Source organism: Phaseolus vulgaris, chromosome 1 (genome assembly GCF_051622355.1).
Source record: "Phaseolus vulgaris cultivar YP4 chromosome 1, ASM5162235v1, whole genome shotgun sequence".
Taxonomy (NCBI): Eukaryota; Viridiplantae; Streptophyta; class Magnoliopsida; order Fabales; family Fabaceae; genus Phaseolus; species Phaseolus vulgaris.
Window position 1 is genome coordinate 49491206 of NC_143498.1, and position 23470 is coordinate 49514675.

General features: G+C 40.0%; 2 protein-coding genes across 4 annotated transcripts; one reads left to right on the top strand and one right to left on the bottom strand.

The window, feature by feature from the left end:
• Positions 1 to 150: 150 nt before the first annotated feature.
• On the top strand, positions 151 to 3678 carry LOC137814652 (uncharacterized). 2 transcript variants are annotated; one of them, XM_068617496.2, is made up of 9 exons: positions 151 to 684; positions 1024 to 1255; positions 1374 to 1691; positions 1788 to 1846; positions 2056 to 2133; positions 2261 to 2339; positions 2427 to 2498; positions 2825 to 2932; positions 3188 to 3678. In XM_068617496.2, exons 2-9 carry the CDS (start codon positions 1028 to 1030, stop codon positions 3536 to 3538), a joined length of 1293 nt encoding a protein of 430 aa, XP_068473597.2. In that variant the 5' UTR covers positions 151 to 684; positions 1024 to 1027; the 3' UTR covers positions 3539 to 3678. The 2 variants fall into 2 exon arrangements, with proteins under 2 accessions (XP_068473597.2, XP_068473598.2); XM_068617497.2 differs by having other exon boundaries at positions 2264 to 2339.
• Positions 3679 to 8096: 4418 nt separating this feature from the next.
• Positions 8097 to 11002, bottom strand: FLA16 (FASCICLIN-like arabinogalactan protein 16 precursor). 2 transcript variants are annotated; one of them, XR_011081667.2, is made up of 3 exons: positions 9471 to 11002; positions 8444 to 8565; positions 8097 to 8358 (listed from the first exon to the last, which is right to left on the bottom strand). XR_011081667.2 is itself a non-coding variant. In XM_068617498.2 (3 exons), exons 1-2 carry the CDS (start codon positions 10762 to 10764, stop codon positions 8507 to 8509), a joined length of 1353 nt encoding a protein of 450 aa, XP_068473599.2. In that variant the 5' UTR covers positions 10765 to 10989; the 3' UTR covers positions 8097 to 8358; positions 8464 to 8506. The 2 variants fall into 2 exon arrangements, 1 of the variants encoding a protein (XP_068473599.2); XM_068617498.2 differs by having other exon boundaries at positions 8464 to 8565; positions 9471 to 10989.
• Between the last annotated feature and the right edge of the window lie 12468 nt (positions 11003 to 23470).

The following is a 23470-nucleotide window of genomic DNA, read 5'->3' on the forward strand; positions in this document are numbered from 1 at the left end:
AAGGGAAGAGTGGAAGTTGTGACAGCTGAAGCGCGGTTGGTGGGAGGTGGTGGGGTAGTTGTCAAGGTTGGCCTAACGTGCCACCAGTCATGTTCCTTCCTCCTGCCATGTCATCCAACAACACTCACTTGTCACCATTCCCATGTTCTCAACCCCAACACTGCACTTCCCATTCCAATTACTCTTCATCATTTCTTCTATCACCAATTCTTCTACCATCCATTCAATATAAAAAAATAAGATAAATGGTAAGAATTAAAGTTTAGGTTGTCTTCATTACTGGGGTCAACTTGGTTGAACCATGGTGAGCATTTTGTGGACAGACAGGCACGTAGATTTGTCTGTGCCAAAATCTGGAAACCAAAAATATTATAAAGAAAGCTTCCTTTAGGAAACGATAATAATTATTATGAAAGAAGTGATGTGAGGGAAATGATGGATTATTAGAACTGAGGTGATTAAGAAAGAAGGAAAGAGGAGTGACAGTTAAACAAGATAAGAAAAGAAGTTTGCTTCCAGTGACAGTTACAGAGTTAGGGAGTTAGGGAGTTAGGAGTGGTAGAAAAGTCATTGTGTTCTGTCTTCCTGCCACTTCCTATTAGAAACCTCCTCTCACTTCACTTTTCTTTCCAACTAATCCAAACCACCATCCACTTCTCTTTTCTCCTCTCTTCATCCTTTAAGGTATTATTCATGCTCAATATTTTACATCTCACTTCCTTATTTTTCACCTTCCTGCTCTTATTTGATTCTACAACTGCTTCTGTTATTCAATTCTGTGTGTTCTACATTCAGATCAACTCAATCTTTTCTGTGTATTAAGTTTGCCATGAGACTAATCCTTACACAACCGTTTACTCTTTTGTTTTTGTTGGGCTACTCATAGTTTATTTTATATTTGGTTCTATATCAATAATCATAGTACTATTCAGTTGTGTGCACCAGAAACAAGGAAAAATAATTCTTTTTTTTAAGGAGGATCATCCTTCAACTCGACTTTCATTTTTGCGAAATTGTTAACAGCACAATGGAATCTGAAAACGGGATTGCTGTGGAGGAAGAGAAACGTGTCATCGGGGTAACAACCAAGGTGGAGAATATAAAGAAAGAAGAGGAAAAGGACTGTAACGGTGCAGAGATTCAGACAAAGAATGAAGTATCTAAACCCATGGTGGAGGCTAAAGACCCCATTTCTGCTGCTGTTGAAGCCTCCAAAACTTCTTCTGCAAATAAAAACTCAAAAGGTGCTACTAAGGTATCATACAGAACGTATCTGAATTATTATTTGTTTAAACTAAACTATCGGTGGTGTTTTCAGTTACAACACGTAACTCACAGTAGAAGGCTCTTACTAATTAAGTTAACGTGGTTAGGAAACTGGTGGTAGAGCAAGTGTTGCTTCCAAGAGCAAAAAATATGCCAAAGATAATTTGAAGAGTCTCATCTCAATATCTCAAAAACAAAGGCCATCCCTTTCCCAGAGCATTTCTTTCCCAGCCAAATCATCTGATGAAGATGTTATGCAGAAAAGCTTTAATGGGTATATTGTGAAGACAAAAGTTAAACACGTTCAAGGTAATAATGGGATTAGAGGTGAGGCCCCCGTTCGTGATTTAAACAAGTCCACAAACTCTGGAGTGAACTCACTCGCAAAAACCATTGCTGGCATGTCTGGTTTGAAACGCTCTGCGGTAGAGATTTTCAATTCCTCATTGAATTTCTTTGCATAACTTCATTGCCTCTTATCATTGGTTTCTATGTTCATGACTTTAGTTTCTGTCTACCAGTTTGGAAGGACTACTCCTGTTTCTCCAGCCACCAAGAGCCAAATTTCTGAGGCATCGTTGTAAGTTACAACCTTCTATACATTTTTTAGCCAAGATTTACTAAATCCTTCTATACATTTTTGCTTCAGTATTAGGTTTATAGTGTTGGTATCAATCATTTTTAGTTTGAGGTAACTCAATTCTTGTGCATGTATTGGAAAATTTATGTTCAGAAGATTGCTGAATGGAATCATGAAATTATCACGTTATGGTTTTTACACTGTTGCAGACTTGATGACCATGTGTCAAACACAGCAAAAACTGCAAAAGCAAATAAGGATGATGATGATTGTCACTCCACAACTTCGTATGATTTATAACCTATAACTCTGAGGATATATTCTCATCCTTTCTCTTCTATTTCTTATAGGGTACCTTTTCTCTTCTACTTTTAGCTAAAATGTTAAAAAAACTTTCTTGTACATGTGTGTCAGAAGTGCTACTCCTCGTCTGAGAAGCAGTGGAACTGGATTTTCCTTTCGATTGGAAGAAAGAGCTGAAAAGCGGAAGGAGGTAGTTGCTTAAACCTTACACCCAGTTGATGTTATATTGCCAATGCCAGAACCAGATATTAATCCTAATTTATCCCTTTTTACTCAGTTTTTCTCTAAGTTGGAGGAAAAAACTATAGCCAAGGAAGCAGAGAAAACTAACCTACAAGCAAAATCAAAGGTATATATCATCACAATAACTTAACTAACATGGAAATATTTTAGATAAACTTATCAATAACTACTTATATAGAAAAAATAAAAAAGATAGAATAAATCAAACTTTTTTTTTAAATTAAAATTAAATTATATGATACAACACTTTCTTTATATCTCTAATCTAAACTTTTTAAAGGTTGAAATGCATGAATTGATTCTATTTTTATCTCTCTCACAAGTACATGTTGAAAAATGCATGCACATTCTGGTTTAAGTTTTCACAACAGCTTATCTGCCTGCTTTAAGCTTATTCCCCCCTCTCCATGTTTTGTTCTGGATTTCCACCAGGAAAATCAAGAGGCAGAGATCAAGCTATTGAGGAAGAGCCTGACATTCAAAGCCACTCCAATGCCAAATTTCTACAAGGAACCACCTCCAAAAGTTGAGCTGAAGAAGGTAACTAATCTAAAATAAAACTTAACTTCCAATTGGGATTATGAAATGTTTGCCAACATTCATAATCTATGATCTATCTTTTCTCCTTAATCTTTCTATGGTAATAGATTCTCATCTTGATGGTATTACAAAAGCCAGTTTATGGTGCTACAATGTTTTTAATCTCTCTTCTTTTGTACTTCTTTCAAGGGGCTTGATCTTTTGACATTCTTTCTGTCTCTTTACGTATTCTGATGTATTTTATCTACTAATTAGATACCAACAACACGCCCAAAATCCCCAAAGCTTGGAAGGCACAAAGAACCTGCAGTGAACAACAATTCAGGAGAAGATAAGTCTTGCTCCAGTCCAGGTGGGAAACAACAGCAGAATGATTCAAACAAGGGTAATAAGGGTCATAAGGATGTGATTTCAAAGAAACCAATCCAAAAAAACCAGGCCAAACTGAAGTCTGAGAAAAACAAAGAATTCCAAGTTCCACATGATAACAATTCTGAAAGCAAAAATGAGATGGAGTTACAATCTGAACCATCAAATAGTCCACTGCTTCTAAATTCGACTACATCGGAGCCTGTGTCATCATATGAGGTTATTGTTGGAGTGTAGATTAATATCATCGAACTTTATAATTATATAAGATTAGAGTTCTGTGTTGTTAATTATTTCGTTATCATTGTGAATACAGACAGAGGTTGGTTCATGTTCATCATAAACCAGTATTATTGCAAATAAGAGTTGTCTTTTTTATGTTGAGCTGTTGCCCTCTGTGATGTACTTTAAAATTCCTTATTAATTCATTATTTAGCAATTCATTAGTGCATTTGACACTTAAAATTGTCCCTTATTCTTCAATTGGAAAATGACACTAGAAAAATATATTCTTTCTTCTGCATGACAGCTTTTTAATAGTTGTAGTTTTTTTTTTATTGAAAGAACAAAACTTTGCACTTGATACAATTGATTTGATTTAGATTAACGTATGATTAAAGACACACAGACCTTTGACCTTCTTAGCTCTGTTAATTAATGTATCATGGTAAGGTGTCTAGGGGCATGCTAAACTTTTTCATTGATATTTTTAAGAGAGAAAATCAAAAGAAAAATAAATTATATTTCTTTACAAATTAAAGTTAGCTCTTGTATTAATTAAAAAATATTTCAAAAAATCCTAATAGGAGAAAAAATTACAAGTTAGTTTATACATAAACTAATTTTAACAAAATATTTTATTTTTATTTTTTCTCTTGTATTTACCAAAATAGATAATACATTTGGCTTTAGAAAGAAGTTTTTAGTGTATATCCCCTTCCAAACAATCGTCAAAACTTATTTTCTTTTTCTCCCCAATTCATGGTTTCAAATTCTTTCTATTTTAAATTTAAATATCTTAAATAATATCTCAAATTTAAACAAAACAACATCAATTTAAATAAATGAAATGAAAATATATTAAATTTAAAAGTAATATATCCTTTAATATATAAAATAATAAAAATTATTAATACTATTAAACAGTAACTCAATAAAATAAAATAAGATAGTATGATAAAATTGAACATATTTTCGTTCTCAAAATTATTTTTATTATTTTTTTAATGTTATGTTAGAGATCTCATATTAATCTTATGACAAAAATATTTCATAATATATAATTTAATTTATCTTATAAACTTATTTGATAAACTGATTTGATAAGATTAAATTAGACTTACCTTTTAATATATTATATTTATTCTTTTATAGAATATATTTTGAAACTCAAGTTAAGATTTAAAAAAAAAAAATGTTAGTTCTTAAAATCATATACATGCTTAGTTAATATTATGCTTAAATACTCATTTTTTTTTTATCTTTTTGTATAATAGGAATGAATCTTCTTTTATGAAACTATGACGAGATTATAACCCTTATTAGTATAATATATTTTCTATATGAAGTAATAGTTTTAAAAAATAAATGGCGGAGATCATCACACTTGACTATCTCAAGTGCTGAATAAGATCCTGTCCCTTCAATTAATATTACTTTAAAAAAATCAAATAGCCAGATAAATAAATACATCTTTTAAGTATGTAAATATTAATTAGCAACACCATGGCAAAAAATTGTGATGCATTGGATTGAAATTTGTATTTAGTTATTGGGCTCAACAATAGTCGTGACCCATACTATCATTAGTGGATCAAATGAAATAAAGAAACAATGTTTTGGACCTGATTGTTTCTTCTTGACTGTTAGTTCCTGCTTCTGGCACCCTCATACAAAACATAAAAATACTTTTTTATTCTTCTTGTATCATCTTCTTGCTTTGAATTACATAAATCAAAATGGTATTCGGATTATATAATTCAGAATGGTATTCGGATTATAAAGTTCAGAAGTTTGTATTTCATAGTAGTTTTCGGATTATGTAATCCATAAACTAATTATGCATAAAAAAATACTTCTAGATTATGTAATCCATAAGATAATTATGAATTTAAAAAATGACTTCTAAATTACGTAATCTGAAATATTACATATAAATATTTTCAAAAATATGAAAATTTATGAAAGTGGGAGAAAAATATATGGATTCTCAGGAAGAAACATTTTTTCTTCTTCAATGTATTTCTTTAAAGAACAAAGAAAAATAATAACAAGCTTTAAGGAGAAATAAAAAACACTAACAATGCCAAATAATTTCACTTTGATGTTTGGTCACAGATCACCATATAAATTTATTGACATATAATCACTTTAAAAAATCACACCGATATTCATTTATTATGGATGATGATAGTGTTTACTCTGTCAATGCATGATCATTAATTATTTTCTAAAAACTCTTTTAAAAAAATATATCCCTTTTTCAGTTTTTAAAATAGAAAATTTATTTTGATTCGCTACCTTTTTTTAGTAATTTTTCCCTTGCATTATCCTATATTCTTCCTCTCTTTTTATTTTCTAAATATTATTATATAATTTAAAAAAAAAATCAAATATATTGTTTACAGTTTTGTGTATGCACATATTTTTAATATTTATGATTTACACTTTATTATTTGCCGTCTTCGGCTTCTAATGACAATATTTTATGTTTGTTTCTTGTTGTTTTTTTCCTACACTATCCTCAATAAATTGATTTGGAGCTTTATGATATAAGTTCAGTAAAAAAAACATTATTAATGTAAAAAAAAAAATTTGGTATAATTTTTTTAAATAACTATTTTGAAAGTTAAGAAACTTATCAAATGAATATTTGTGATTAAATGATAGTCTAAAGCTGTTTTTGTATATTTTATTTTCTCTAATTTATATATCCCTCTCTTGTTTTAATATCTCATAAATCAGTTAAAAAATTTGATATTTTAGAGTAAGGCGTGTGATATTTTTTATGAAAAAATTATATATCATAATACTATGAATAAAAATAGTTCATCGTTGAAAAAATGCCAGACTTTATATTCTTCGTTTTAAAAAAATTATAACTTGATAAAAGATTCGTGTTTTTTGTTTACTTTATTAAACTCAAATCAAAGGAAATATGTATAACAATGAACTTCCTTTAGAATATATTTAGGTTAAGAAGGTAAGGTAAATTATGAAAAGAAACATTCACTTATTGAAAATGACCTAAAAGAATACAGGCGGCAAGAATATTAGAGTGCACAAGATGATGAATCAATAATTCAAGAGAATATGTCAAAATCTGGGAAGAGATGAAAGGTGTGCTTATTCTCTCTTTTTTTCCTAGGAAAATATTTGCTTTTAAGCTTTGGTGATTGAGATTTTAAAAATATATGTTGTGGATGGTAATTTGAGAAGATTTTCATGATCTTAAACCAAGGAATTCATTTTTTTGGAGAAAAGTTAAGTTATTATGATAGTAGGAACCACCCAAGTATGGCTAAAATTTCTATCCCCTTTGATGCAACCAACATTTTCTTTATTTAGTAACTTAGGAATCAAATTGTTTTGGTAATAAGGAAAAAAACATTAAAAGAGGTTTAGGGTGTTAAATCTCAAAGTCACTTGTAAACACAAAAAGGTCAAGTCATAAAGACATATAAGCTTATAGAACATACATGGTTTGGTCAAAAGAAGTGCACAAACATCAACAATAATACAAATGCTACCTTATAGAAATAAATATAGTTAATAAATATGAGATTCATTACATGCTCATATTATATATATTTAAGAAAACTATATTAAAAATATTAAGTCTAACAAATATAATTACAATAAACAAAGTACTTAATTTTTATGATGTTATAAATACGATCGCAAACTTAATCTAATTAAAAATCTCAGTCCATTTTTAGAGTTAAGAAGACAATAACTTTGCAGTGACTTTCATCAATGGATTCCAAAATGAAAAAAAAAAAAAACAATAAATTTTCATAGATGAAACAATTGTAATAGAATTTGTGTCAAACTTATTGATTAGATATTTGCAGTTTTCTCTCTCACATAAGGTGATATTTTACTAACACAGAGTGATCTCTATCTATTTGACAATGTATTTGATAATGAGTTGATGATTTAATGATTTTAAAAATATGAAATGTAGAGAATAATTTGAAGGTAGGTGTTATTGTTAAGAAAATTGCATTGATGGATATTTATGTAGGATATAAATAGAACAAGTAGAATGAAGAGAAGAATAGTTCATGGAAGTAGAAATTATTAAGAAGATCGTGGAGAGAGAAGAGTTATGTAAAGCCATAGAATGATATAAGTTACGAAAAGAAGTAGCTGTGTGTCTTAATAAGAAAAACACTAAACCCCAAAACTCAGACGGCTACATTTGTTTACTACGATTTATACGTTCTTGTTTTCTTTGTTGGTAATTTCTCATTATTTATTTGCAGTATCAATGCTTTATTTATTTGTCTTTCTGCAATTCATTTCTTCTGTATTTACTTTTATTTAATATTGCAATTAATGAGCGACTCCATCAAATAAAGCCCTCAACCACAGCTGCATTCATTTTACTTTCTTTGTTTAGAAGAAAAAATACTTCAGTTCAGAAGTCACTTCAGTTCAATAAAAATATTATCATGCTGAGATCACTTCATCGCTTCTTTGTTTTTCTTTCTTCTAAAACTCTGCCAAAGAAAACGAGTTGGGAATTGGAAGGCATAATATTATAATAATAATAATAATGATTTGGAAGGCATGAGAATAATAAAGTAGATTATGTATGACTTGATTCACATACATACAATAAACAAAAAAAGGCAACCAAGAAGGGGCGTCGGTTATTTACGCATAGAGACGGAGAATCAACATAAAATAAAAATTTAATAAAAAAATGGTATGTAATTACAGTATGAAACAAAATGACAGAAAATTTGTTTTTGTTATCTTCCGTGTAATCGCATCGCTCTCCGCTTATAGACTGACCATGCTTCCTTTGTATTCAAATCATTACTCTACAACTGCATAATTCATGGAATCACAACACACTGTCATGTTATGTTATCCAAGAAAATAAAACACACCAAAGCAATGAATCACACTTACCATTCATGGAGTTTACATACATTAACTCTTTTATTGTTTTTGTGATTAGTTGAGAGAACGATTTCATTGGCAGACTTGTCCAAAAGCTCCAAGCATGCTACAGGCCACTTCCATTAACTTCCCTGTCACACGAGTTTAGGTAAAATAAAATGTTAAGTCAACTACTAGCCAGGCAATACCATTTCATTTTCACATGCAAACAATAAAAAGAAAACAAGTTATTTATTATTGAGAGAGTGAATGAAATAAATGAATTTTATATCCCACCTAAATTCATATCAAACCATTATGTAATTGTAAAAAAGGAAGGGAATCCAACCAATACCTTGGTTGACTACAATTATAATACAGTGTAAATAAAATAGATGAATGTGGCTTACAGCTTGGCACACACAATTATTTTTATATGATTTATTGATCAATCACGTGGACATGGACTAGTCGAGGGACTATAGACACAACCCTTTTTGTCACCATCTCTCATATAACAAAATAAAGTGTTAACCCAAGCTCCTCTTACTACCAAAAAAAACTACCACATTCATACATAGTACAAATTTTCTCTTCTATTTTCACTCAAAATAGTTGATCCGTGCAAAGTGGAAACCAAAACCAGATAAACCTAGCTAGCCAAAACATAAATCAATAGAAAAAGAGAAGACTCACTGTACAAGCGATCCACTAAAACTCCCTTCTTAAAAAGTAAAACACAACCATGGTTTCACACGTGGTGCCCTTTCCAGAAAGCTTAATGCCATAAATATAAACACGATCCCCTTCCCTTCCCAACCCAATTGCTAGCTAACACAAAATAAAAAGTGCTTAACTCAATTACCTTTACCCTATACTCACTCCAACCCAACACTACTCACCGACTACCTAAAACTAAATCAATCCCTATTATTCTCTCACTAATAATGGTTATAATAAAAGACATCACAGATAATAATTATAATAAAATGCACGAATAAACCCAAGCAAGCAAAACTAAAATAAATTAAAAAGAAAAGGGAAAAAAAGAGAATACCTCTCCTTGGTTTAGCGGCAACCTTGACAAGTGGAGTGGTGCGGCGGGTGCGTTCTTCCAATTCCTCCGGGGGGAAAAGAACGCCGTCAATTCCCTGGACGGAGATCCTTCCATCGGTGTGAATATCAGGATCGAACAAGTAAGCGGAGGAATCGCCGTGCCCGAATTTAACGGAACCGTCAGACTCCTGAGCGAGAACCTTATGGGGTAAGCGCAGCGTATCGTAACTGACCTTACCGAACCTTCTAACGGCATTGTACATACTCTCTTCGGTTTGGTACTCGGGAATAATGTGATAGTACATAATCTGCTCCGGCGCGCCAGGTTCGCTCAACTGATCCGTCGTTAACTTCGCCATGGCTTCGTCGTTTGGGGCCAAAACGGTCAGAACATAACCCTCCGAAACGAGCCTTCCCATTTCGGTGGCCAGAGACGTTAGGTTAACGAGAATATCGGCCATTTCGTTGTACCCTCCGTAATGCAAGAGCGTGTGGATGAAGTCCTTCACCTGCCGCTCGCCGTTGAAGTGGTGCTTCGCACCTCCGGGTCCTGGAGCAGGTGCTGGCGCGATGGACGGTCCCGGCGCCATGGCGTCGTAGATTGGAAGCACGGGTGGGGCGCCGGCGGGGACGGGGGCGGACTTCTTGAGGCGGTGGGTGCGGGGATCGATTTCCGGCGCGCCCTCCGGGATGACGGCGGAGATAGCAGCGAGGTTTCGGCGGCGGTTGAAGTCCTCCTGGACGGATCGGGGAACTAGGAGACGCTCAATGCCGTGGATGACGCCGTCGGGACGGACGATGTCGTCAGCGCGGAGGATCTCGGCGGCGTCGACAGTCATCTGACCGGAGGGCTTGGTGGCCAAATGCAAGTGGTGGTGGTTTCCGAGCGTGGCGTGGCGGCGGTCGGCGGCGGGCCAGTGGCGAGAGGAGATTCGCGTGGGGAGAATGTGGGACATGAGGAGCGTCTGAAGGGAGCGGAGATTGCGGGGCTCAAGGAGGAAGCGCTTGAACTCGGGGTCGAGGTCGCGTTCGAGGGCCTGGTTTCGCGGCGCGAAGACGGTGATGTTGTGGTTGCCGACGGCATCTTCAAGTTGCTGGAGAAGAAGTGCTTTGTCGACGAGCTCGGCTAGTTCGGTGTAATGGGAATCGAGAAGCGCAACGAGGATGGAGTTGGAGTTAACCTGAGGGGTGGTTGAAGAGTTGTGAGGGAATGCGGAGAGGGAAGGGAATGGTAGAAGGAAGACGATGAAGAGGGTGAAGATGTGGGTGACGCCATAGATGGAAGGGGAATCCATGGCGGTGGTGGAGGTAGAGGGAGAGGAAGAGAGAAAGTGCGTATGTTTGTGTTTTGTGGGGATATGATACTGAGAGAAAGAGTGAGAAGAGAGAAGAAGAGGAAGAGGCGTGGAAGTGGGGTATGGTTGGTGAGTCTCTGTCAGTCTCTCTCCCTCACCTTTCAATGCTTTTCCCCTTTGCTTAATTGTTGAGGTTAGAAAGATGAGAACTCTGAAATGAACCGTACCAATACTCTGGAATACAGAATAGCACAACCATAAGCATACTATTCTTTGACAGCCTGTCTGTGGGGACCACACGGCAACTCATGTGCTGTGCCTGCCTCTCCATTTTCTTTTTTACTAACTACTTTCCAATTTCATTCTTCTTCTAATTATTATTATTATTATTATTTTTTATCAGTCTAATGATCCAACTTTTTTAATTATAATTGTTGTTGGTGTTCCATCTTAAATGATTAATGAAGAAATAAAAGGAGGAGAGGGGAAACGTGAATATTGTGAGTGATGTGTGTTAAAGGGTTGATAAAGGAAGCAGTCTGGCAAAGTGTCGGTGTCGGGGAAATGAATAGAGCTGGGTTAAAGTTCATTTAATTTGTACGCTCCATGTTTCAATTTCAACCGTGACTCTCATTCTGCCATTACGTTTTTAACTCTCCAGCTTCCTACAACGCTGACGCTGACTTACCGTCCGCCGTTGGTTCTTCTGTCAATTTTAATCTTCACTTCTCACACACACACAGTTTCACCTCCACATTTCCTTTTCACTTCCACTTCAATCCCCCTTCTACCGCCTCTCTTGCCTCCCATTAAACCACCTCATCTCCCCTCATCTTACAACTTTCTTGCATTGCAAAATTCACAAAATCTAAAGCAACACACTAACAAATTACTATAATAATACTGCATCCACCTCCCACCATCTCTTTCTGCTTCCTTTTCTATCAATTTTTCTCCTCTATCTTTTCCTAGGTGCCTTCACATCCAATTGCATCATCAACTTTCTCATTTTGCCAAATAATTACGTCTCGATTTAACATTACTCTTTATATCGAATCTAATTTTCACATGCTTTTCGTTTCCCAAATTTCTCCTCCTCACAACAATCACTCGTGTGCAAGGCGCTTGCACAATTTCTTATTCACGAAAATCTCATCTGACCATATTTTCTTGAAAACATCATGCTTACTTCTTTTTCTCATCTTTCAAAGAATGAGTTTGCTAAAGAAAAAGGAAAATATAAAAAAAAATTAAGTCTAATTTAACTCAATAAATGTGAGATTTTTAACACATTTATTATATATATATATATATATATATTTTATGAGACTCAGACACCCCTCTTAAATGAATACACATATCGAACATCAACATCCAATTCAAAAAGTATTTGTTGAATATCTTACAATTATAGTACAGTTGTAACACAACTTTATAAAAAATACATTAATTTTCTAAAAATTCATATTTATTGTATAATTTTTATTATGATTATAAAAATAAGGAACAAATCATTTTGAACCGGTCATGAATAACATCTTCATACTCTAAAAAAATCTAAAACATACTTCTATACACAAATTTTTATTATTCATAATATATATAATATATAAATTCATGTTTTTATATAGATTTTACGTATCTCCGTGTGTCTGTATATTCGTTTATGTGATACATATTATATATGACCCTTCATATGAAACTATATTTATGAATAATTATAATTAATAAAATTTCTATCCAATTATATAATACAAAATATTTTTATTTATAATGAATGTCTAATAATTCGGGTAAATTCCCTATCTAGCACCATTTACACTTTTATTTCCCTAACTAGCACCCTTTTGTTTTTATTTTCTTATCTAGCACTCTTTTGTTTTTATTTCTCTATCTAGCACCCTTTTATTTTTTATTTACCTATCTAGTACCATTTCAAAAATAAATTAAAAAATAATAATTTTTTTTTTATAATTTTAATTTTGAATGCATTAAAAATAAATATTTTTAATGTTTAAAATAGTTAGAAATATAATTAATGAATAAATAAATGTGTTTTTACAAAATAAAAATAAAAAAGTAATAATTTTAAAATGTTTAGTTTAAAAATTATTTTTTTAAGAATGAATAAAATAAAAAATTAAACTCTACAACAACATAAAAGTTAAACATATAAACATAAATTAGTATTTATTTTTATTATTATTGATGATGTAATTATGTTAATTTTAAGTAAAAAATACAGGACATAATTATAAAAAAAATAAAGTTAAATAAAGACTGATATGGACATAAAAGAACATCATGATCGAAAAAAAATGTTCATATTGTCAAACACCAAGACACACATAAAGAATATGTCCCAACGTTACTGGATTGTACACTTCTCATCATTAATTATATTTCATTTCGCACAAACAATTTAATGTACCATTGAAGAAAATATTAAATGAATTATCATCTTTCATTTATTTTCATTTTTATGATCAACATATATTTATTTAGTATCGCCTTATATCTCTTATATTTATCTTATTTGGATTTATTTTTATATCTTTTATCTTTATCTTAATTTGTTTTGTTTTTATTTTATATCTTTTATGTTTTTAGTTATTATTTTTTTTCTACCATTATTTTTTTTTTTCTAGACTTTTTTTTTTCATTTTTTGCTTCTCATTTTTAAGCATTAAGTTTAACATTTGCATTATTTTTTTTTAGGATTTTGCATTTAGGGTAGGCACTTCAATATTACTTGTGTATCCACTATTAATTAATACTAATTGACTTTGATTTTTTTGTAACTATGTCTTGTATTTTTTTGTAATTATGTCAATAATAATAAAAATAAATAGTAATTTATATTTATAGATTCAACTTTTATGTTGTTGTAGGGTTTAATTTTTTATTTTCTTCATTCTTAAAAAAAATAATTTTAAACTAAACATTTTAATTTATTTTATAAAAACTCATTTCTTTATTCATTAATTATATTTCTAACTATTTTAAACATTAAAAATATTTATTTTTTAATGCATTCTAATCCTGCCTGTTGACCGGAACGCTGGAGAATGCCTCGTCAAGGGATCGACGTGCGCACCGCTTCTCACCTCCGTTCCTTTCCGGGATCTGCTTCAAGAACCTGCAAAGGAACAACACGGCGCCGCTGCGGCCGATCGCACTCCGACGCTCAAGTCAGTGGCGGTATCACCAAATACTAAGAACAAGAACCGTGCAAATCCTCTCTCACAATCAGCTCTGTCACTCTCGCAAGCGTAAAGTGTATGAACTGAACGTGCGTACCTCAGAAAGTTTGTTAAGAGCTCTTATATACCTGGTGGCTTTCTCTCTCCTGGCAGTTACAGACTTAGACACGTGGCTCGTATCCAACTGTACACGTGCCATCATCTGGAGGCTCCCTGACTTGGCGCTGCTTCTACTCTCATTTTGGCTAAGTTACTTATGCATGGTACTGCCCAGTGCATAACTAACTTAGGAGTGCGATCTCTACTGGAACTGGCGAGTTAGGAGCTTTCATACACCTTCCCTGTGGTCTCGCCGACCGCCTTCATAACCTGCTGCTTCTCCTTCATCTTCGGCGATGTGCTTGCTCTGGCGATCTCCAACGCCTAGGTCGCCTGAATCTACATCTGGCGACTTGATCTTTAACCTGGCGATCGCCTATCCTGGTAAGCTGGAAATCGGAACACGCCAACTTAACAACTGGCGACCACACGTGCCTCCCGACTTCCTTCCTTTCTGCCAACCTGGCGCCTTGTCAACACGCCTACACTGTAGCAGGATGCCACGTCATCACACTCGACCACCAGGGCGGTACACAAGCCCCCAGTCTTAAGCGAAGACTTGTCTAGCGAAAAGACTGAAAGAGCCTTCGTTAACACCGATCTGCGTGGCACTGACGCGGAATTCCAAGCGATTGTACTTTCTGCTGCTCTGACGCTCCACCAAACCCTTCACTCATCGTTCGACACGTGGCTTCATCAACGGCTCTCTTCATCTGCCGTTAGCGCTTCCTAAAAACATTTCGAAAACCCTTAAACCCATTACGCTCCACTGTTCCATCACTTTCTTCGTGCTTGCAAACGCTCTCACTTCCCTCTGCGAAAACTCTCGACGCTCTTCAACGCTCTAGATCACCATCTTCCTTCACCGTCTTCCTGATCATCGAAAGGTAACTACTTTCCTTCATCTGCTGGGTTTCCTTGCATTTTCACTGATTTTCATCATCCTGTAACTGCCTGGTGCATACGTTGTGGGTTGTTCTTTCCATTTCTCATTCTGCGCAACTTAGGGCTTCGTCAATCGTCGCAACGAACCTTCATTCGTTCGTTCTTCTCCTTCCTTCTATGATCGAGTCAGCCTCTGTAACCCCCTGACCATTTTTCCTTTCTTCTTCCTTTGCAGCTGCTATCATGACTCGCACAAAGATTACCCCGAACCCACCTCCTTCAGCGCGAAACCTTCCTTCACAAGCACACGACTCAACACAAGTCTGTGGCGCTTCGTCTTCGCAGGCTGTGAGGCCTGCGTCTTCCCAACCTGTCGTGGCCCAGGCGACTCCATCTAACGCTGGGGGAGCCCCCGTCCTTTTGCCAGACTTCAAAACTCTATACCCCTGGGCTAACTCAACCCTTCTGAAGGAGACCTCGTCGGTGAACACTGCGGGAGCAATTTTGCGGCTGACAAAGGGGGACGAGGTCCATCAATCGTTTCACAAGGAGCACGACGAGAGGATGATGGTGCTGCCTTGTCCCGCCGCTCTGCCAGTGTGTGCCGATGACAAAGTAAGTGCCGACGGGCCCTTCTGCTTTGTCTACACAACTTACTTCAAGAAGGTCAAGCTCAGGTTCCCTCTCACCCGATTCGAGAGGGAGCTTCTAACCGAGCTCAACATTGCTACCGCCTAGCTCCACCCCAACAGCTGGGCGTTTGTTCGAGCCTTCCAAATAACATGCGACCACCTGGGTTTGCCCGCGTCGGTGGACGTGTTTTTGTTCCTTTTCGAGGCCAAGCACCCAGGAGACCGCCTGTGGGTTAGCTTGAATGCGATTGCTGGGAGATCCATTTTTACCATCTTCCAGCAATCGTACAAAGACTGGAAGGGGAGATTCGTCCAAGTACGTGCAAACGACAAGGACACCTCCCTTCTTGATGGCTTCCCCTTGTACTGGGTGGACAAGGGGAAAAAGGAGTCCAAGAGCTGCTTCAGGAGGCCCAGAAGTCCTGATAGCATGGGAGCATTGGACAGAGATCTCTGTCTTTTCTGGAAGAGGGTGGCGGACGCCAACATAACATTCCTGACCACCACCTTGATCTCCTTCGAATTCTTTGAAGATCAGCTAGAATTCCAAATAGGTTAGGACATCCAAACTTGTCGCTTTGATTCTGCTTCTGATACTGCTTCTGGGCGTCTTGTGCGATATGCACAAGACTTTGGTTTTACCTTTCCTGCACATATCTGCTCTGCTGCTTATTACCTTATACACTTACCTTTTTCTTCTTTGAGCTAACTCATGCATTTTCGTTTCATGCAGACAACATGTTGGGCAGAAACATGCTCGCCGAATTAAAGGCGCTCGCCCGAAACCACGGGTTGGCGACCGGTTCCCAAACGGTGCCCAACTCGGCGGTCGAGAAGGCCATTGCTCATGGGCGATCACCGCCCAAGGAACCCACCCAGCGCAAGAAACTGGTCCTTAAGAGACCCAAGCGAAAAGCTCCTCAAATCGTCCATGAGGAGGAAGAAGAAGATGACGAGGTCACAGAGGATGGCCTCATCACGAAAAGGAAGAGGGTGGCACCTTCTTCTCCACCTGCTCCACCCCCTCTTCCAACTTCCACACCACCGTCGACGCCTACTCCTCCTCCATCATCGCCAACGCCGCAGGCTCCTCCCTCTCCAGTCCAAGCAGTTCCACTGGCCACCGCGCCACCTGCAGCTGAGGCCCAAGAGCCAAATTTCTTGAAGGACCCCCCAAGCGCCTCTACGCCACATGTGTCAGCAGGAGGGGGCCCCCCTTCAAACACTTCAGCTGCAGGAAACGTTCCAATCGGGGATGAGGTTGCTCATACCTCTCCGATTCTAATCACCGAATCCCCGATCCCGTCGCCACGCCAGGAAGCAAACACTGAAGATCCTGCTAAGGAAGGTGGCGGCGAGAACCCTCAACAAGCCCCCCTGGCGCCTCTCCAAGCAGCAAACCTTCCCCTTGAGGTCACAAGGATGTGGGAACCTCTGACTGCCAAACTGAAAACCATAGCAGAGGATATCCCATCGATTATAACGAGGGCTGTGGAGAGCTCCACCAGGAGGCTTCAAGACAATCTCTTCAACCTCAGGACTGAAAATAGCACTATGAAGGTCGAGGTGGAGAAGATGTCATTCAGCCTGACGCTCGCAGAAATCGAACACTCCCGAGTGGAGGATGCCATGAATACCGAGCTCAGGCTGGCGCGCAAGGAAGCTGTTGACCTTCGCCGCAAAGTCCACGATCTTGCCCAAGAGAAAGTCGAGTTGGAAAGCAAAATCGTACCTCTTCGCGCCAAGGCGATTGACCTGGAGGCTCACATTCAAGCTGGCGCCGCTAAGGTACAAAAACTGGAGCAAAGGTCGGTCGATCGCGAGAAGCTACTTGGGCAAGTAGAAAAAGCGAGGGGCGACGCCATGGCTGATCTCGCCGAGGCAAACAAGGAAAAAGGGAAGATGGCTGCTGAGTTGGCCCAAGCTCAAACGGAATCCAAGAAGGTTACTAACGACCTTCTCCATGCTCAAGAGACCAACGAACAACTCAGAAAGCAGGTTGAAGAGCTGGAGCAGCAGAACAAAGAGCTCAAAAAGCAGGTTGAAGAACTTCAAGGGCAAATTGAAGAACTTAAGCTAAATTCTGCTCAGATTCTGGCTGCTGGATTCGAAGCCGCTCGGGAACAATTCGCATGCCTATTCCCCGATCTCGACCTCAGCATGGTGTCGTTGAACAACGAAGTAGTAGATGGAAAGGTCGTTCCCGCTGAAGACTAATCAACCCCACCCCATCTGCTACTTTATGATTTCCCTTGTATATACCTTGTAATAAAAACTTGCGCATATGTGTTTTACACTGATACTTATCTTATGACAAAGCTTGGATATTCTCTCTCCTGACTCCTTTTAAGCGCTTTAACCTTCTTTGCATGTTTAACTTTGTCGGTCTTAACTTAATGATTTTGCAAATGCGACTTCTGACGTAACTGCCTCGAGCCAATTCAAACTTAAGCAATAATCACTTTAAACAACTTGTACTCTTGAGGCACTAACCTTATCACAAGAATACCCTTCAAGCAACGAACTGTAACTCAATCATTGGCCCAAACAACGTCCCACTCGACCTGCTTTGTTAAACAAGTCTTTCAACCTTCTCGCCGTTTTTAAGCTCTTCCCGATCGCCAAGACCTCTTAGTAACATCAGCTTTTCCTAGCCTCATGCTTTGGCAATCGTTTCTTTATCTGGGGTAGAAACGCCCTTTGGGCTCTTCCTTTGCCCCCCTGAACTTCAGAGCAAAAGACCGGCTGACCAGGCGTTCTCTTCGAACCTACCTTAGCCACCTTCCAAGCTTCTTCCACCCTCTGCGCCATACCTGAACTCGTTCGAGACGAGAAGGATTTTATCTTGCCTATGCTCGCACATAAGCGAGAAGGTCTTTAACTCGCCTGAACTCGCTCATCGGCGAGAAGGTCTTTAACTCGCCTGAACTCGCTCAATGGCGAGAAGGACTTTGTATGGTGCCTCAACTTGCCCAGGGTGTACATCTCCTCCCCCCTGGATGCACTGAGGACCCTTTCTCTTTCTTTTCCGCACTCACTCGACGGCGAGGAGGTCTTTAACTGGCCTTAGCTCGCACAACGGCGATAAGGACTTTATCTGGTGCCTCAACTTGCCCAGGGTGTACATCTCCTCCCCCCTGGATGCACTGAGGACCTTTTCTTTCTCTCGCCTGCACTCGCTCGACGGCGGGGAGGTCTTTTAACTTGCCTCTACATTGCCCCAGGGGTTCCATCTTCTCGCCCCAGAAACATGGAGGACTTTTTACTCTTTCTCGCCTGCACTCGCTCGACGGTGAGAAGGTCTTTTACTTACCTCAGGACGCGCGAGAGCGTTGAGGTCTTTCATCTGGTGCCTCCGATCGCCGAAAGACGATGAGGACTTTAAAACTTAACTGGTGCCTCCAATCGCCGAAAAACGATGAGGACTTAAAACTTAACTGGTGCCTCCAATCGCCGAAAAACGATGAGGACTTAAAACTTTTTAGAAAGCACGCGATATATCTTTTCTTGCCTTAAATCATGTACAAATGACAAGAAGGTCTTTCTTCAAAACTTTTGAAAATGGCACACATGCAATCTGAAAACACCTTATACTTCGAAAACTCTTCTTTTATTGGGTGGCCTCATTAAAAACCCTCCTTAGGGAAAAAAGAGTGCCCCTCCAACTGTTTTAGCAGAAACATCGTAATATAACATTGTGTTTGTCTTTACTTACAAAGCTCTTAACTATAGTACAACTTCAGGTGTGTGGCATTCCAGGTGCGAGGAATCGCCCCTCCTTCCATCGTTTCTAAGCGGTAGGCTCCGTTCCCGAGTGTCTCGGTTATTCTGAACGGTCCGGTCCACTTGGGTGATAGTTTATTCTCCATCTCGTACTGGTGGGCCTTCCTCATCACCAGATCGCCTTCTCTAAACTGCCTTGGCATCACCTTTGAGTTGTATCTTCGCTCGATCCTCCTCTTCACCGCCTCAGCCTTCAGCCTCGCCTCCTCCCTGACCTCATCCAGCAGATCCAGGTTCAGCCTTCTCTCTTCATTGAATTTTCTTCTCCTTTGTCGCACCGGTCTCACCATGTTGTCCATCGCCAGATGATGGCACAAGAAGTCGGGATCGATCCCGGGCATGTCTGAAGCGGACCAAGCGAACGCGTCCAGATGCCGCTCAATTACCTTGGCGATCTGGTCCTGGAGATCGACCTCCAGAGATCTTCCGAGCTTGAAGATTTTTCCCCCGATCTCCTTCTCGAGCCACTGCTCAACGGGTTTGGGCCTGGATTCTCTGGCGATCACCGCCTTGGCGATTCCCAGTTCTCTCGCTTCCTCGGGGCGATTTCGCGCCTCTTCCTCCTCCAGGCCAGCATTCCTCTCCCCTAGCTCAGCGTCTACCATCTCTACATCCCTTCCGGCGGCCTCCTCTGTTACCGTCGATCTGGGCCTCACACCGGGAGGTGGGGTGGTTGTTACATAACTCACTGATCTTTTATTTTTCAGGCTATTCTCATAGCACCTTTTCGCTTCTTTCTGATCAGACTTGATCGTGATCACCACCCCTTCCATGGACGGCAGCTTCACCTTCATGTGCCGAGTCGATGGAATGGCGCCTATCCTGTTAAGAGTGGGCCTTCCCAACAGGATGTTATATGCTGAAGGGGCGTTTACGATGAGGTACTTGATTTTCTCCGTCCTCGACCCAGCCTCATCTGTAAACGTGGTTCTCAGCTCAATGTACCCCCTGACCTCCACCTGGTCACCAGCGAACCCATATAAGCACCCTCCATAGGGCCTTAGCTGGTCAAGGGGCAACTCCAGCTGCGTGAAAGTCGGCCAGAACATCACGTCTGCCGAGCTTCCTTGGTCCACCAGAACCCTGTGGACCTTCCTCCCTGTTGTGACCAACGAAATGACTATGGGATCGTTGTCATGAGGCACAACGTCCCGAAGATCCTGCTTGGTGAACGTAATGTCCACTTCCGGCGAGTGATCTTCAAACATGTCCACTGTCATCACCGATCGCGCATACTTTTTCCTCTGCGATGCGGTGCATCCACCACCTGAGAAACCCCTTGCAATGGTGTGGATCTCCCCGTGGATGGGCATCTCGTGTTGCTGGGCTTCTTCACCTACTGGCTGGGAACTCGACGCTCCCCCCGTCCTTCTATCCAGCAGATAGTCATTTAGGAACCCGCTCTTAACCAGATCGTCGAGCTGATACCCCAAAGACAAACACGAGTCCAAGGTGTGGCCAAAACATTGGTGGAACTCGCACCAGGCGTCTGGCTTTGACCCCAGCACCTTGTCGCCTACCTTCTCAGGCGCCTTCAACCTAGCAGATATATTAGGGATAGCGATCAGGTCCGCTAGTCCCATGACAAATTTGTGCTTAGGCGGGCGATTGTACTCCCGGCGTGCTGGTTGCTGGCTGTTGGCGCGCTTGGCTTCTTCCCTTGTTTCTCCTGTCGTAAGGATGGCGAGTCCTCTGGTCCTTTCTGACCGTCGCCGCCGTTTCCAGCACCCTCTGCGGCTGGATCCTGGTTTGGGCGCGTGGCCTGGCGGGAGCCACGCTGCCTCTCTTCTCGGCGACTTCACTCTCGTCGGCGATGTGGGCCACCGCAAGTCGCCTGACTTCAGCAAACGTCGCTGGATGGGCCCTGATCAAGGCCTCGCAGAATGGCCCTGGCTGCACGCCTTTCTTGAAGGCATAGACCAGCATTTCTTCATCCTTGGCCGGCAATCTGACCATCTGCGCTCCGAAGGGATTGAGGTAGTCTCTGAGGGACTCCCCATGGTACTGCCTTATATCAAACAGATCATAGGACACCCTGGGCGGTGCCTTATTCACAATGTACTGCTCGACAAAGATTTTTGAGAATTGTTGAAAATTGGTTATGTGGCCGTTAGGCAGGCTCACAAACCACTCCATCGTCGTTCCCTGGAGCGTACTCACGAACATCTTGCAGTAGACGGCGTCTGACCCTCCCGACAGCATCATCTGCGTATGGAACGTGGTCAGATGAGCCTCTGGATCCTCCACGCCGGTAAAGACAGCCTTAACCGGAACCACGCTCGTGGGAATAGGCGTGTCGGTAATCGCCTGAACGAAAGGCATTGGGAAAACACGAGGTGGCGTCGACGGCGCCGCCTCTTCAACAGAGGAACGTCCTTGTTGCTCCTGAAGAGCTCGACGCAGCTCTTCAGCCACCTTGCTGAGCTCCTCGTTTCTGGCGCGAGAGGCGACCAGGTCCTCATGTATCCTTGCCTGCTCTACGCGCGAGGCTTCCACAGTTGCCTGCAACGAGCGCATCATCTCTGCCATCTGCGCCATGGTCATGGCGGCGTCGCCTTCAGCAGCGACAGGCGCCACGGGACTGGAACGATTGCTTCTCATTTTTCTCATTAACTTCAGCGAACCACAGGAATACAGCAAACAACACTTCAACCACGATCGAATCAGCGATCAATCGGAGAAAACTCAAGAAACTGCGCAAGAACTCTCAAGAACACCGCAAACCTTCAAAGAAAACCACAACTTCGACAGAAACCACCGTTTCCCCGCGGACAACCAAACAAACGAAAGAACTCGAATTTCCACCAAACAGATTGCGCGCAAGCAACAGAAGACCTCACTCCACCGATCGAAAGTCAAAACAAACGGTACAAACGCAAACTCACCGAACGAAATTCAGACAAACCGTGAACGATGGTTGCACCAGCACACAACCACGCAGAAAACTTCGTAAACCTCCAAGAACCCACGCTGTGGATGGGAGCAAGTTTTACACGGCCCCACGGTGGGCGCCTGATGATCCTGCCTGTTGACCGGAACGCTGGAGAATGTCTCGTCAAGGGATCGACGTGCGCACCGCTTCTCACCTCCGTTCCTTTCCGGGATCTGCTTCAAGAACCTGCAAAGGAACAACACGGCGCCGCTGCGGCCGATCGCATTCCGACGCTCAAGTCAGTGGCGGTATCACCAAATACTAAGAACAAGAACCGTGCAAATCCTCTCTCACAATCAGCTCTGTCACTCGCAAGCGTAAAGTGTATGAACTGAACGTGCGTACCTCAGAAAGTTTGTTAAGAGCTCTTATATACCTGGTGGCTTTCTCTCTCCTGGCAGTTACAGACTTGGACACGTGGCTCGTATCCAACTGTACACGTGCCATCATCTGGAGGCTCCCTGACTTGGCGCTGCTCCTACTCTCATTTTGGCTAAGTTACTTATGCATGGTACTGCCCAGTGCATAGCTAACTTAGGAGTGCGATCTTTACTGGAACTGGCGAGTTAGGGGCTTTCATACACCTTCCCTGTGGTCTCGCCGGCCGCCTTCATAACCTGCTGCTTCTCCTTCATCTTCGGCGATGTGCTTGCTCTGGCGATCTCCAACGCCTAGGTCGCCTGAATCTACATCTGGCGACTTGATCTTTAACCTGGCGAAGTAAGCTGGAAATCGGAACACGCCAACTTAACAACTGGCGACCACACGTGCCTCCCGACTTCCTTCCTTTCTGCCAACCTGGCGCCTTGTCAACACGCCTACACTGTGGCAGGATGCCACGTCATCACACCCGACCACTAGGGCGGTACACATTCAAAATTAAAATTATCAAAAAATAAATAAATTATTATTTATTTATTTTTGAAATGGTGCTAGATAGGGAAATAAAAAATAAAATGGTGCTAGAGAGGGAAATAAAAACAAAATGGTGCTAGATTGGGAAATAAAAACAAAATGATGTTAGTTAGGGAAATAAAAATGTAAATGGTGCTAGATAGAGAATTTATCCCTAATAATTCTTTTATATATTTATATATTATTTGTTTAAAAAAAGAATAATAAAAATATGAAAGATTTTTTTGAATGTTTGTTTAGATTAAACAAGTGCACGT

Excerpts from the sequence above, each read along its gene's own strand:
- LOC137814652 (XM_068617496.2), top strand. The coding sequence starts at position 1,028 with ATGGAATCTGAAAACGGGATTGCTGTGGAGGAAGAGAAACGTGTCATC. Across the intron at positions 2,340-2,426 it reads GAGCTGAAAAGCGGAAGGAG|TTTTTCTCTAAGTTGGAGGA; the intron begins GTAGTTGCTTAA and ends CTTTTTACTCAG. Across the intron at positions 2,499-2,824 it reads ACCTACAAGCAAAATCAAAG|GAAAATCAAGAGGCAGAGAT; the intron begins GTATATATCATC and ends GATTTCCACCAG.
- FLA16 (XM_068617498.2), bottom strand. The coding sequence starts at position 10,764 with ATGGATTCCCCTTCCATCTATGGCGTCACCCACATCTTCACCCTCTTC. Across the intron at positions 8,566-9,470 it reads TGCCGCTAAACCAAGGAGAG|GGAAGTTAATGGAAGTGGCC; the intron begins GTATTCTCTTTT and ends CTCGTGTGACAG.